The 14,460-nt window shown below is 46.5% G+C and overlaps 1 protein-coding gene across 2 annotated transcripts in view; it reads left to right on the forward strand.

Annotated features, from left to right (window-relative positions):
- Window positions 1-14,460, forward strand: part of EVI5 (ecotropic viral integration site 5) — a 151,173-nt gene that overhangs the window by 16,896 nt on the left and 119,817 nt on the right. For both annotated transcript variants that reach the window (XM_019531104.1, XM_019531105.1), the window contains exon 2: window positions 13,092-13,321. In XM_019531104.1, the coding sequence (XP_019386649.1) occupies window positions 13,092-13,321 (230 nt within the window). The remainder of the gene's footprint in view (window positions 1-13,091; window positions 13,322-14,460) is intronic.

Raw genomic sequence — 14,460 nt, forward strand, 5'->3', positions numbered from 1 at the left:
AAACAAAAGGACCCTGAAATATGAACTGTGGGGGAGGGAGTAAAAACTTTTTTATTTAATATTTTTGCAATGATTATGTATAACTTAAATCTAATCTTGGGAAAACAAATAGCTCTAGCCATACCTGAAACAGTCTCAAATGCATTAACTCCCAGCTAGTGGTGTTATGGTGCTCACTTATTTTTTTTTTAAGGAAGCTAAACAAAACCGATGTCCAAAAATGTGGTTGTTTAGGATGGGCATGAACCTAACATTCACAAGCCTTATGGTGTTGGGGGTGTGGATGTGCATGCTCACAATGACTGACTGTGTGCAACCTGCCATCTTTCACATGAGACTGAGTGACTTAAGGGAACATGCAGTCACCCTTGAACCTGACTCGGACTCAGTCTCAATTCAAATCCAATCCTCTGCCACAGCATGGGGGGCGGGGGGTGAGGTAGACTTGTTGCTACCACCTGCCTCTGTCAAAATGTTTTTTATTGTGGGGAAATGTAATCTGAGCACAACAGAAAATTCAGAAGGTACTTGCCATTTCTTGAAAAAAATTATTCATGTGCATGCATGCTAGGGAAAGGAAGGAGTTTGGGGCCATGATGAGGTGAGGGGAATAAGTGGGAACTGGTGGGAGGAGAAGGGGGAATTGTGAAGTTAAGGGTACCAGTGAGTCCTACTTTCTCTCATCTTTTGTGTTTATGACTTCAGAAATCAGGATTTCTGAGGTACGAGTGCCTCTTCTTGCATGTGTAAATGTTTTGGTATCTCTGGCAGTCTCATCTCCAACATAACCCCAGATTTTGGAAGGAGATAAACCCAAATGCATGTCCTGTTTTTCAGGAGTTTACAGAATTAAGGAATATGTTACCCTGTATGTGTTGGAGGATGTGGCTGATGGTTGGTAGGGGGTAGGAATGGCATGGAAAAATGGCTAATTGGGGGTGCAAGGGAGCCCTGCCTGAAATGGGGCTGGGAGAGCCCAACTGCATGGGGAGCATGGTGTGTGTATGGCTTAGTTTGATGCATGGCTTGAACTACCTAATTTAGGAAGTATGTGACCTTCCAGAAAGGTGTTGCTTGTAGCATACACAGCAGCAGGTAGCACCAGCAGCACTTTTTTTTTTTAATGGCTGATGGCTCAGCGAAGAGGTGTGGGGAAGTGGGAATTGGACATGGAAATACCAGGTTGAGGGTGGAGGAATGGAGAAGGCAGATTTGTTTTCTCTCTCAAGATTTTGGGGCAGGCGTTCACTAGCTCCATTAGCAGCTTCAAACTCTAAACATTGGCTCATGACCATAATCCTGTTTCCATCTACAATGTAATGATGTAGAAGGGAAAGAGAACTATGAAAGTGCACAGTGCCTCTTTTACAGTAGCAATGCAGCTGCAAACTTATAAAACTACAACTGCATAAGTAAGCACCATTTCTTGTAATGGTCTGTTGCTTAATTAAAAAACTGAACAAAACAAGATATTAGTGACAGACCCTTTAACACAGGGTTTAAGTTGTCTGGTGTTATATCTTATGCCTTTCCAGAATGCCACGCTCAGCAAAACTCCCTGAAAACCAGGAAATAATGTGAAAGCATATGCCTGTCCCCTGCCCCCCCCCCCGAAGTGGTAAAGTCAGTGGAAATAATATGCCAGCACTCCAGCTGCATTAATTATTAGAGTAGCTGTAACAAATTATGGAGGATTAGCTGAGTTAATTTAGCAGAGTGATGATGACATGAAACGATCTCCATGCTCCTTTAGCTACTGTGTGTGAGACCTTATGTTGGTGTAGCTTGAGAGGTCTCTGGTATACCTCGGATTGAAAGTAGTGCAGTACAGGAGACTTCTTGTTATGGAAATTTTAAACTTCTTGTGGGAAATGTGTGGACTGTGGAGCATTGCTAAAAGAGCAGAATTAAGATTTATACCGTAATACAGGAGTGGGCAATTATTTTGGGTGGAGGGCGCTTACCAAGTTGTGGCAAGCTGTCAAGGGCCGCATGGTTAGCCCTGCCCCTTGACAGGTGCTCTGCCCCCTGGTCACCATCTTGGGACCAGTGTCCCAATGTCTTGGGGCCAGTGTCCCAGGGCCAGCACTGGTGGGGCCCCAGAGCAAGGCGCAGGCTGGCAGGGGTCTGTGGAGCTGGGCTGGGCTGCAGCAGCAGGGAGAGAGGGGAGCTGGCCTGGCTCCATGTTGCCCCTGCTGCCCTGCTCTGGGCTCTGCTGGTGCTGGCCCTGGGACATGGGTGTGGGGCCTGCTCCTGTACCCGCTCACTCCCAGTGGCCCCCCCCCAGCCTCGTGGTACAGGCGGGGGGCAGTGTGCATCCCTGACCCCCTGCTTGCCAGCAGGGAAGGAGCTGGTACAGTGTGTGTGGGGGGGGGAAGTGGCCTCTCCCTTCCCCCCCTGCCCTGTGGCCCACACTCCCTGCTGCAGCCACTCACAGCCCGTGCAGGGCTGTCCTGAGCAGGCACAGGTAGCCCCACATAGGCTGCGAGCAGCTGCAGCCCCGGGCATAGGGCAGGCAAAGGGCTGCTTTTCCCCACACTCAGCACTAGCTTGTAACCCGCCCCCACTGCCAGCCTGGGCCCCATGTGGCTCTGGGCTCGCTTGTTGGGGCTGCAGCAGCTGCAGCCCCCCCCACTTGCCATGCCAGGCAGTGTTTGCTGCTGCTGCATGTCTGGAGCTTATGCACTGGGCACCAGCAGTAAACACTGCCTGGCATGGCAAGCGGGACGGGGGGTGGCCACAGCTGCTGCTGTGGTGGCGCAGCCCCGATGGGTGAGCCCTGAGCCATGCAGGGCCCAGGCTGGCAGCGGGGGCAGATTACAAGGTGGTGCTGAGCGTGGGGGGGGGGGAGGAAAGTGGCCCCTCACCTGCCCTGTGCCTGGCGCCCCACACTGCAGCTGTGCACCTGCCAAGCCTCGATCATACGATCCCGTGCCGCCCGGCCCAAGGACTTGGTGGTAACCTTTCGCTCCATCCCTTAGGGGAGGTGTCACCGATTTCCTGGTTCAGGCGGTCTTCCCTCTCCTTATCCCGCCTGCCACGACTTTGATGATATTTCAGTGGTGGAGGGGTACGACTGTCTGATCTTGGCTGCCTCCCCGCGGCCAAGGCATGTTCTTCGCGAGGCTCCAACCCTCCCCTGTACCTTGCCCTATCCCAGCCTCAGCGGCATGCTATTGTGGTTGCCAACGACCGACCCTTACTAGATGTAGGGTCCCTCCTGATTTTAGTCAGGCCTAGGAAGAGGGCCCAATAAACCCAGACCTTTTCCTGACTCGTGCAAGCTTAGGGGCCCTAGCTCCCTCTGGCTGTGATGCTCACCAGTAACGACACTAAGAGCGATAATGGAAGTGATACCGATGATGATGATGATGATAATAATAACAATAATAGGTCCACCAAGAGGCTACGGTGACCTTACTACAACACCCCTTCGCAGCCTTCGTTATATCTCTGCCCAGGCAGGCCTAGCGCAGTGCCATCCCCTTAAACCCCAACTAATCTTCCCCTTAAGGGCTACTATGCATGCTCGGGTGGGGATTTTCTCCCGTAAGTATGCCCTCTACATTCGTCGATGAAGGAGCCCTCCCTTGACAGGGTTCCAGTCTGTGTCCTCTGTTGCGAGCGTGAAGGTCTCAGTTGGCCTTCTTATACGGATACCTCTTGCTTTGTACTTCTGTATCTTGCTGCTTGAACTTGCCAGACAGCTGCTGCTTTTTTTGCCAACCTGAGGACAAGGCCTCACAGATTTTACAGGATACAACAAATTGCAATAACCACTGATCTGTTTGCCTCACTTACATCCATTCTGTACTTTGAGATGCCCAAAGGCTCACTCTGCCATCATTCAGCATTGTATTAGTCTGTAATTAAATCTCTACTGGCTGTTGTCAAGGCACCCAGTGTATGGCTTCCTGAGCTATGGTGTGAGAAGACACCACATGATGGTGACAGTCATGTCTGTACTGCTTACTTGGATATGACATTCTGGGAGGAATGACTCCTTAGCCTGTTGAGACACCCAGGTGCTTGAATATACAAGTGCCTTGCAGCTTTCCCAATCAGCCAGTGTTACAATGGAGAAGGTCCCCTTCCTGTTACACTTTTGAGATCGGCAGTGGAAGAATAGGGATATGAATACCATTTATGGCCTTTATGTTGTTCAGAAATACAATGGTTGCACAAGATGGTGGTCTCAATGACTTGGCAACTCTCCATGCCAACAGCTCCAACCTTCGGGTTCTGGGGCGCATCCAGGTGAGCACAATTGTTTGGTATGTGGTGCCTCAAACACATTTGCAGCGCCACATACCGCACACTGAGGTGTTCTCTGTGTTGCAATGGCATGCTGTGCTGGGTTTTTTTTTCCTGTGGTTTACTTTGACACCTGGATATCCAGGGGTCAAAAACCTGCGGGCATGAGGGAGGGTGGGGAACTGGCACAATGCATGCTCGGACAGCATGTGCTGCTGAAAAGCATAGCTGGGTGCTAAGAGCTGTGCTGTGGCTGTCGGCCAGACTCTGTCCAGCAGAATCACTGTGGCTTCAACCCCAGGAGGCCCCTCGGTCCCAGGTAAGGCTGCTGGGGCCAGCAGTGTTGGCCCCAACCTCCCCTACTGCCCCCAGGGTAACTTGCTGTACGCCAAAGTGCCCATGGCACGGGCGTTCTCTGAGACGAGTAGCTGCGCTGCAAGGTGTGCGGCTGCTGGTTGTCCCTAGGAAACCAAACATCCATGCGCATCTGGACACGCCCCTGGCTTCCAGCTGACCAGTAGCAGTCTGGCACGACCAGCTTCCATAGCACAGTTGCCATTTGTTCCTCAACAGGCAGATCTGCTCTTGCCTTTATGTCAGAATGGTGTAGCACAAAGGCAAGTTGAGCACACACAATGAAGAAAAGTAGCTTTGTGCATGCAGCCATTGCTGGTCATCCACACCTGCAGGACAAGTCAGTCCCACCAGTCTTGGCTAGTTTCTTATGCTCCAACTCAGCAATGTTCAAATTATTTTGCCTCTAAGCCAAGTGGGTCTTAGTTATTTATTGCAGAACTTGCTGTTTGTCCTCTGTCTTCAGCTGTCCATTCTTCCTGATGCTTGTTTCTGTAATTCAGGTAGTACAGATGCTCAAGAATCATGTGGTTCATAAGGAAGGACTTGGTTGTGCCGGACAACCCATCGGTATCCATGCTGTGAGCAGGGCAGGAGACTGACAGACTGAACATTCAAAAAGGGCAACCAAAGATGCAAAAGGGCCACAGGTGTGTGGAGAGAAGTGACTTCTACTTACAGTGATACTTACTTGCAACTCCTTTGGAGGCTGCACGATCACCTCCCTTCCATGATTTAGTGGCTTGGAAGGTGTTGCAGAGGTGCTGGGATGCATGGTCAGGTTGTGTCATGCATTTAATTTTAAAAAGGTGTTTGTGATGCAGATTTGTGGTGACCTGTATGTGTTGTGGCAACTGTGTAATGGTGTTTCCTGCTTGTCTTCAGAATGTGCTAGTCAAGACAAAGACCAGTTTGTTAAGCAATAACAAAAAATAATGGCATGAAGGAATTTAATATGGAAACCTTACTTTATCTCCTTTGGTGAAAAGCAGATCCTGTTTTGCATAGTTTTGAATCCTGTAGACACCACTCAGATAACTGTTCCATAAAGCTTACTACTAGCCGTATGGTCTTGTCCTGGAGAATGGGGTGATGCCGGGAACTCGCCTGCGGCAGGGGACGACACTCCTGGGAAACCCACATGGCTCGTGAGCCGGCTTTACGTAGAGCTATGGCCGGCCAGTGACATCAGCACCAGACGCTGGCCGGCGAAGATAAAAATGGCGGCAGCTGCTGCGGAAGGGGCGGATGGCCCCAGAGAGGGGGAATCTGTCAGCTGCGGGGAAGGAACACAGTCCCCGACGGTGTCCTGAGGGGATTAGAGAGCCGGAACCAGGAGCGCCAGGGAGAGAGCCTGCGACAGCCTCCGGTAACCAGCGAAGGGTGAGAGGGGCCCGAATGGGATGTTGGCGAGTGGGAGCAGCTGCAGAGGACGCACAGGACTCAGGTGAATGACTGGCTTGGAAGAGTGCTGAGGATCCAGATGGAGGGTCGTGATCGGGGTGGGATCGCCGCCTGGACTGCGGGCACCGGGTTAGACTGGGCTTAGAGCCCCAGGGATATGGGTTGGGAGCTGACTCTGTATTCAGAGGGGCTCGACCCTAGACGTATAAGGGATAGGGGCCAGGAAGAAGCTGGGTGGGCGTGACGGGCCACAAGACTCCGCTAAGTCGACGCAGGAAGGTGGCATGAGGCTGGGGTGCAGGGGTGGTGGAGCCCCGTGTACATCCGCTGGGTTGGACCTGGGCAGCGAGGGACCTGCTAGGCGACTTTCCCATTGACGGTACATCAAGACGTGGCAGGAGAGAATGGGGTCGGCTACACGGGGAAAGAACAACCTCATTGTCTTCAAGGGCCCTAAGGCTTGGCTGCAACAACAGGGCCATACCCTCGGGGTAAATAAAGCCCGGCAGGCACAGGCCTAATAACAAGTGCGTTAAAACTCCTGGTCTTTGAATCAAGTGAAACCTCATGCTGAAGAAAAGATGAATAGTAAAATAATTAAATGAGATGTATATTGCCAAAAAGTGAAATGTTATGGGAGGGGGTGAAAACCAGTTGACATTGTTTAAGGAGTACAACACACTGTGGAACCCCCTGAAAATAAAATTACCTCAAGTTGAAGCTCTTTGTTAATGTATAGTAATTTTTGCATGCTCCACATGTGACTAGTCACTGGTTGACTTTTTCCTTCTATGAGAGAGGGATGGGCAGTTTGGGCTAGAGGGCCACTTAGGCAGTTTTGGTGAGCCATTGCCAGCCAGGTCAGCATTCCTCTCCACCCTTGCTCCCCTTCCACCTGGAACAGCTCACCAAAACCCCTTAAGTGGTTCTGTCTTGGGGCCTGGCCTGATCTCATGCTGTCATTACCCAGCAATCTAGCGGTCTCCATGGAGACCAGCCTGGGACCTGTTTGAGCAGGGCGTGCTAGGCTGGGTGGATGGGATGGAGCCATGGGCAGGGAGTGGCATCTGGACCAGGACAGGCAGGCAGGGATTTGGATTGTGGGGCTGGGATTGGGATCATGCGGCAGTGATGGTGTGGGGCTGAGGCCTGGGGAGAGCTGTAATCTGCTCCCTGCATGTCCCTGCCTGCATATCTGGTGTCTATTACAGGCATGTGTGGGCAGCAGGTCATGGCTCTGCCCTGGTCCCTGGCCTTGTACTGTCATGGCCCTGCAGTCCTGATCATGTCCCACCCACCTCCTGGTTCTGCTCCTGGAAGCTGCTCCCCTCCTGCCTGTGGCTGCATCCCATCCATCTAATCGTATACCCTGTCCACTTAGGTCCTGGGCTGGTCTCCATTAAGACCCTGCCTGTCTGTTCCACCTGGCACCCCTGGCAGTGCGTGTGGGATGGATGGACCAGGGAGCCTGGGAAGCAGGTCTGGATCTGGCGGCAGCAGTGGAGAGGCAGCAGCAGCTGCTGCTGTGGGAGCTGCCAAGAAGCAAGTCTGGGCACTGCACTGCCCCAGCCCTGCTACCACACATGGGGGCGGTGGGACCATCTGCATGTACCACCGCCTGGGCTGCCCCCCAAGCCTGGTCTGGATGGGGCTGAGGGACCCACCACAAGCTGGACAGAATCCCTAGGGCTGTATTCTACCCACCCCTCTTCTATGAAGTCCTATTTGCTTTTATTACAGACAGTAATACAATGTGTGTGTGTGTGTATATATACTATATTTCTCATAATTGTATTGTACTGCAAACTTTAACTGGCTTCAGAAGCTTCAGGATGTGTGTCTTTTTTCCATCTGTGCACTGAACTGTGATGTGTGTTCCTGTGAGGAAACATGATGCCTGAGGCTATGTCTGTATGGTAAACCTATTATCCTTGTTGGCAGTGCTATTAGGTCATGGGTGAGCAATTATTTCTGGTGGAGGGCTGCTTATTGAGTTTTGACAAGGCATTGAGGGCCACATGACAGACAGCCAGGGGCAGATAAATATTAATTTTCTACATTTTTTTTTTAGGGGCCCGGTGGGCTAGATAGAACGGTCTGGCAGGCCACATCTGGCCCGCAGGCCGCATTTTGTCCACCCCTGTAGTAGGCACTCTTCCTTTAGGTGGGACGCCTCTTAAACTGGAAACAGTATATAGTCGCATCCAGGCAGGTGGGCTCACTGTTACTCATTATTACTGAATCCCCTACCCAGTGTGCCACATGGAAACATACAAACTGCTTCCTGTTAGAAGGCAGCTCATCCAGAACAGCACAGCTTACTTGAGGACACATTCACAATTGCAGGGTACAGTAAGCCTACTATATAGATGTAGCAGGAAGTGGTGGATGCCATTTGTGCAGATTTATCTATATCAGAGAGCTCTTAAATGGGGCATTTTCTTGTTTTGAGATAGGTGTCCCTTTTAGGAAACCTTATGTGGTTTTTCCCTATAAAGAAAGTCTTGCATACATGTTTTCATTCAACCCCTACAAAGGAATATAGGCATTTTCCCTCCTAAACACATACGTTAGCAGCAGGAGTGATTTTTTTTTTTTTTTTTACGAGAAACTGAAATGTTTTGGTTATTGTACTGAGAGAGGGAGATTTCTAATTTGAAAACATAAACTGGAAAAGAAAAGCAGCTGTTGGGAATTTTAAAGATTTTTAGATAACACCTTAAATGTGTAATGAAAAAACCTGAAGCCTAAAAAGACAATTAATTGCTATAAAAATAGTATTTTGGTAGATGCTAATGAATTGTAAACAGTTACACTTGTCAGGCTTTCTTAGAATGCATTTAAGATGGGATAAATGTTGGCTACTCTTAAACTGTGCACAAACGATGTTTCTGGAAGAAGCAAGGAAAGAACTTTAGTTCACTGTGGTCCCACTCCAGTGTCTTAACCACGAGGCAATAGTAATAGCATATGCGCATGTAATTCAGGACTTGTTCATCTGTGTCTAGTGGATGTGCTAGAGTATCTCAGATTTTTAGGAAATCTCAGTAGATATCTGGACTTGCTTCCCCGCCCTGACAGAAGTGATATTATGTACTTTCTCAGACCCTCAGTGTCTGTTTTTGATAAACTGAAATTAGAAAGGGGGATGGTACCTAAAATACTGTTAAGTCATAATAGTGGTGAAGTAGACGGGTAAAATAACTCCATCTCCACTGGCTGATGTAGCTTTAAAATAGATCATTCTTTTCTTTATTGTCAAAGTTCCAAAACTTCAACAAATGTTAAGTACTTACAGTGCAACAGAACTAGGATAATGATGGACCATCTCTGTTTTAACGGCTTACAGCTTCAGTCTTAAGACTAAGGCCCCTTTGGTCAAAGGGATTTAACATCTCTGCAGACAAATGCAGGGAGTGAGTAGCACAATTTTGTTCATTACATATTTTGAAGGTTTGGTTTTTTGTTTTTTTTTTATAATGATAGTAGGAATGGAGAATTAGCAAAAGTTAAAGTTCACAACCAGGAAAAGGTTTAAGTATCTGTCTCTGTAAGAAGTTCATTTATATGCTTTCTCTAAAGCTATATTATAGCTTTGACCTGGGGCCTTTTTGCTGCCTACAAAGCTTACTTTGTGTAAGGATATGTGTTTTGACTTGCACACTTGAATGCTGCTTTTTTTAATAGTAAAGTTTGTGTAAGTTTTGTTGTGAATTCTTACTGATACTTCATGCTCTGAATTTTCCCCATCATCTGTAGTGAGACAGTAATTGTTTATACTAATACTATTGGGTTTGGTTACTGTGATTTGATTATTCTGATTTTTTGAGTTTCCTTGACTACTTTTTTCCTGATGTTTTAGCATACATAATTTATTCTTATAAAACTTTCTTTTATGTAACATTTGAGCACAGAGTAATACAGTGATACTACTATTTAGAGTTAAATTTAAGGAACCTATACACATGCCCTGATGCCTTCTCTGACGTGCTAATTAGACTCCAGCAGCTTTGGCGTCAAGTGTATTCAGTATCATGGATGACTGCTGCCACCTTAGTCAAGAAGACATGTGTCCCCCCAGCAACCCGTTGGGGGCCCTCCCTGTCTGCCCCCCACCCCCACGGTTGATCTCGCTGACCCAGGGGGTGGGGCTGACTGCTGTAGCTACTTCTGGAAGTAGCCGCTTCTGGCAGCGCCACAGTGCTCCACTCCCCAGCTAGTGCTTGCAGAGGGGGCACCAGTGCTGCCACCTGCCCCCGCCGATGCTTAAGTGGTGAGCATGGCCAGTCAGGGGGTGCACGTGCACCCCTGTGCACCTTCTATGCATTGCCACTGTTCAGCATCCCTGTGCTTCAAAATAATGGCAGGGGCACTTTAACTAAAGCTTGTTGAAGCCTTAGTTAAAGTGCCCCCCATCACCATTTTGACGTGCAGGATGTTGAATACATGAGATACTGTGGGTGCTTTAATTAAAGTGGTTCTCAAGAGCTGCTGTAATTAATATGCCCCAACCCCCATCCCAGAGTACATGTAAAGATGCCCTAAGATTCTTGTTAACTCATGGTCAGGCCTTAAACAGCATCCCAGGTCCCCAATGCAGTCCAATCTCAGCATATAACTAATGATGACTGAATTGTCAACTTGAGCAGCTTTGTTTTGACTTTTGATATAGGCCTTGCAGATGCTTACCTTAAAACTAATGCCCCTCTTCTTCCCTGCCCTGTCCCCCAGTCTTATGCTGTCTCTTTCTGTTCCTCTTTTAGAAACTTGTAGTGCATCATTCCAAATCCAGATGTTTATAATGTATATGATAAGATTGTTTTAGATAAGTTATTACTCAGGGGTTTTATAATCTTCTCTATGTAGTTTTCATGATGAGACCTAATTCTGTCTACATTAAATTTGGATGAATTGTGGTACTTTGCCATATTTTTTTTGCAGTTTAAAGCCTTTGACAAATTAATCAGTCCCTTCAACATCCTATGAGGTATGTGAGCTATCTTTTATCTTAATGCCCCTTGAATGTCCATTCCTTATTCTCCCAGGGTATTCCACATAACTTTCCTTCAATATGACAAACAAAAAACAAAACAAAAAAAATCAAATCCAGCAAGGAATTCTCATTATGACAGGTTATATAAGTGAGCTTTGCTGCAGTTAAATAGAAAGGAAAAGCAGGGAGCAGTGAAGATCTTTCCTGAAAACTGGTGCCATATACTTTATTTAGAGAGATTTCTGTAGCTTGTTGCTCCTACTTAGAGTAAAACATTAACTTTTTCTGTATTAAAACATCAGTTATTTGAAGTGCCGTCTAATATCAAATATCTTATCGAATGCAAAACCAACACCCAGTTAGAGCATGAAATCTTAGTTTTGTCTGAATAAAAAAATCTTTTTTTATAAAGTAGATACACAGTTGAAAATGATACATATACAAGCAGATGAAAACATGGATTGTATCTTTAAAATTTCCATTATCTGTTTTGTTTTGGAAAGCTGGGACATAAAGTTGAACCTGTAATGTCTTGGAGAATTTTGTCATCGCTAAGACTTGGATGGAGTTCTATGGCTAGTAAATGGTGCTAAGTCAAGTAATGAAGCATTAACAAAATGCAATTTAATTTGGTATTCCTAAATTGAGCCTTCAGGGTTAGAATAGCTAAAGTTGTCTTATTGCTGTAAGCTGCAAAAGATGCATCTTTGGTATATAAGGTATGTGTGTGGACGCACAGATTTCTTTCATGTAGACTAGTAGGTTTAAGCTTTCAGTTTTAGTGCCACTTCCCAACAGTAAGTGCTAGAATTGAGGCCTCACTAATTTTAGCGAATGTTGTTATATTTTGGGTTATATTTTCCTCTCCCTTTTTATTTGGGCATGTGGGATTTGGATTTGAATGATCTTTGCTTTTTTCAAATCTTAAGTATCTATTTCCTCCCACAACACACGGTGTATTGTTTTGAAAGCAGCACCTGGCAATAGAAATATGCATTAAGAAGTTGTACGGTTTGTAAGACTCCCTATCCCCCAAAGAAAGGCTTGCCTTTGAGGTTCTGAGTGTGGTTCTGCCACAAGCAGTCTTTATGCCAACCCCTGGACAGCGCATCAATTTGAAGCAGTCTATAGATGCTTAAGTCAGCAGTGTGACTGCCTAGAAAATTTTTGCTTAGACCTACTGTTTTCCCCTGAGTAACCTTTGACTTGTGCCAGCCATCTTTCTGTGATATATTTTTCGATGTGGACTACACTTTCTTTAGGTTGATAACTTGGGCTAGAGTGAGAAATACCACTGGTTTAAAACTGCTGAGAAGATGGATCACTACAGATCAAAGCCACTTAGCTTTCTTTGCTGGTGGAATTTCAAGTATGGACATGGGAGTGTGCCTTTTGACTTGTGAATTTGACTTCTCTTAGTTATTCTGTGAAGACCAGCATGGGGCTTTTAGAGCAATCTTTCCATGATCCATTTCTGAAAGTAGACTTGTATTCCAGGTTCATAGGCATACTTCCAAAACTACTGTTTTCTTAATGATGGTAGGGGTCAGAAGGGTTTTACTTTTATTTGTTATAAAACATTGCTCTTATTGACCCAAGTTCCACCCAGTCCTTTTGCATTTGGAGAGGATGGTGAGAGTGCGAGAAACATTAATAGTCTGGGAGTATTTGCTTGGTTGTATGCCACTTTGGGTAAAGTTTTATTGTCAGTAGTATGTTTTCCTCTTCTTGGTTTTGTTGTCACTTTGACCAGCATGTCTTGATAGGATCTTGATTTTTATACTGTGAAAGTTTTAGCTGATTCTGTGTTCATGGGCACTTCTACATTGAAAATCAAGTTTTGTGATCGTCTCTGAGCACTTTCTTCTGTATCCTTTGTTCATCTGCAGCATATGGATTGGACTTGTTCCCCCTTAGCATCTTGCTATCATACTTGCATATACATCTCATTCACTGCTTTTAACAACGTGTATTCTTAGAAACAAGATAATCTGAAATTGTGCTTTTTATAAAATAGAGAATAAATGGCAGACTAATTTAGTGTATCTCTGAATTTTAGCAACAACTTTTTTTCTGTTGCTTGCAGGTGGCGACAGACAAGGTTGCAGGAAAGCTGAGTTCTACTCTCTCATGGGTGAAGAACACTGTATCGCACACTGTCAGTCAAATGGCCAGTCAGGTGGCAAGTCCATCTGCCTCATTACACACTATATCCTCCTCTACCACTCCCTCTACACCAGCACTATCGCCGTCCTCACCATCACAGTTGAGTCCAGACGACCTAGAATTACTGGCTAAACTTGAAGAGCAGAATAGGTGAGTGGGAAACTTTGCTTTGGTATCTTGCTCTTGAAACAGTAATAGCAGGACTTAAAAATAGATTTGTTGAAAGTTCATGATAGAGCCTTTTTAGCATTTTTTTTTTAAAGTGTTTTGGTAGAATGTTAAGCCCAATTGAAGATTGCTACGTATAGGAACAAGCATTTACATCTTGAATATTCTTAATCTGAAATTTAAGAAAAACATCTCTTTTTGTAGCACTCTAAAGTGTAACATTACCTTTTATGGCTTTCTAACAGTATTAACATTGTTTCTAGAATTATGCAAAGAGTTGATGCTGGAGCCATGTGATTATTTGGCATGCAGTTTGAAAGGGAGTGCTTTTACGACATTTAACTTTGTTCTTTTCTTCCTTATTTAATAATACTATTTTTTTAAGCTGCCTGAAAGGGTGGGAGTGGTTCCGTAGCAAGAGGGGGGAGGCAAGGGGGAGATGACCCCCCCCCGGATGCTGAAGCAAAGGGGTGCCAACAGGCACTGCCCAGCAGGGCTTGGGATGGAGCCGTCAGTGACTCGTTTGTGGGGGCTTGGGGGAGGATGGCTCTTGCTGCTGCTTGCGCTCTCTGGCTAGAATTGGGGGGTGGGGAGGGCGTGTTCCCTCTGGATCTGTGCACAGGGCGAGGATGGGCTTCTGCTGTGGGCTTGCCCTGGGAACCAAACTTCCTTGCTATGGTACTGGATGGGAGCTTGTGAATCCTATCTAGGTTTAGTGTTATACTCCCCCTATATTTACAGCTTACTTCTATTACCAGTGTCTTTTTCATTTTAGTCAACCCCTTGACATGCATTCTGTGTACCACAGTAGGTACTGGACAGATTTACCACAACTGCCAGAACAGTTGAAACTACCACCCTTCAGTACTTCTGAATATTCAATTACAGTTTGAGTTAATACTCAGTCTTTCAAAATATATACTTCATAGTTTCATAGTTTCTAGGGTTGGAAGGGACCTGAGCAGATCATCTAGTCCGACCCCCCTGCCATGGCAGGAAAGAGTACTGGGGTCAAACAACCCCAGCAAGGTGTTCATTTAACCTCCTCTTAAAAACCCCCCAGGGTAGGAGCCTGCACCACTTCTCTTGGAAGTTGGTTCCAGACCCTAGCCGCCCTGCCC

The sequence above is a fragment of the Crocodylus porosus genome, unplaced genomic scaffold (assembly GCF_001723895.1).
Source record: "Crocodylus porosus isolate Cpor-Errol unplaced genomic scaffold, CroPor_comp1, whole genome shotgun sequence".
Classification (NCBI taxonomy): Eukaryota; Metazoa; Chordata; order Crocodylia; family Crocodylidae; genus Crocodylus; species Crocodylus porosus.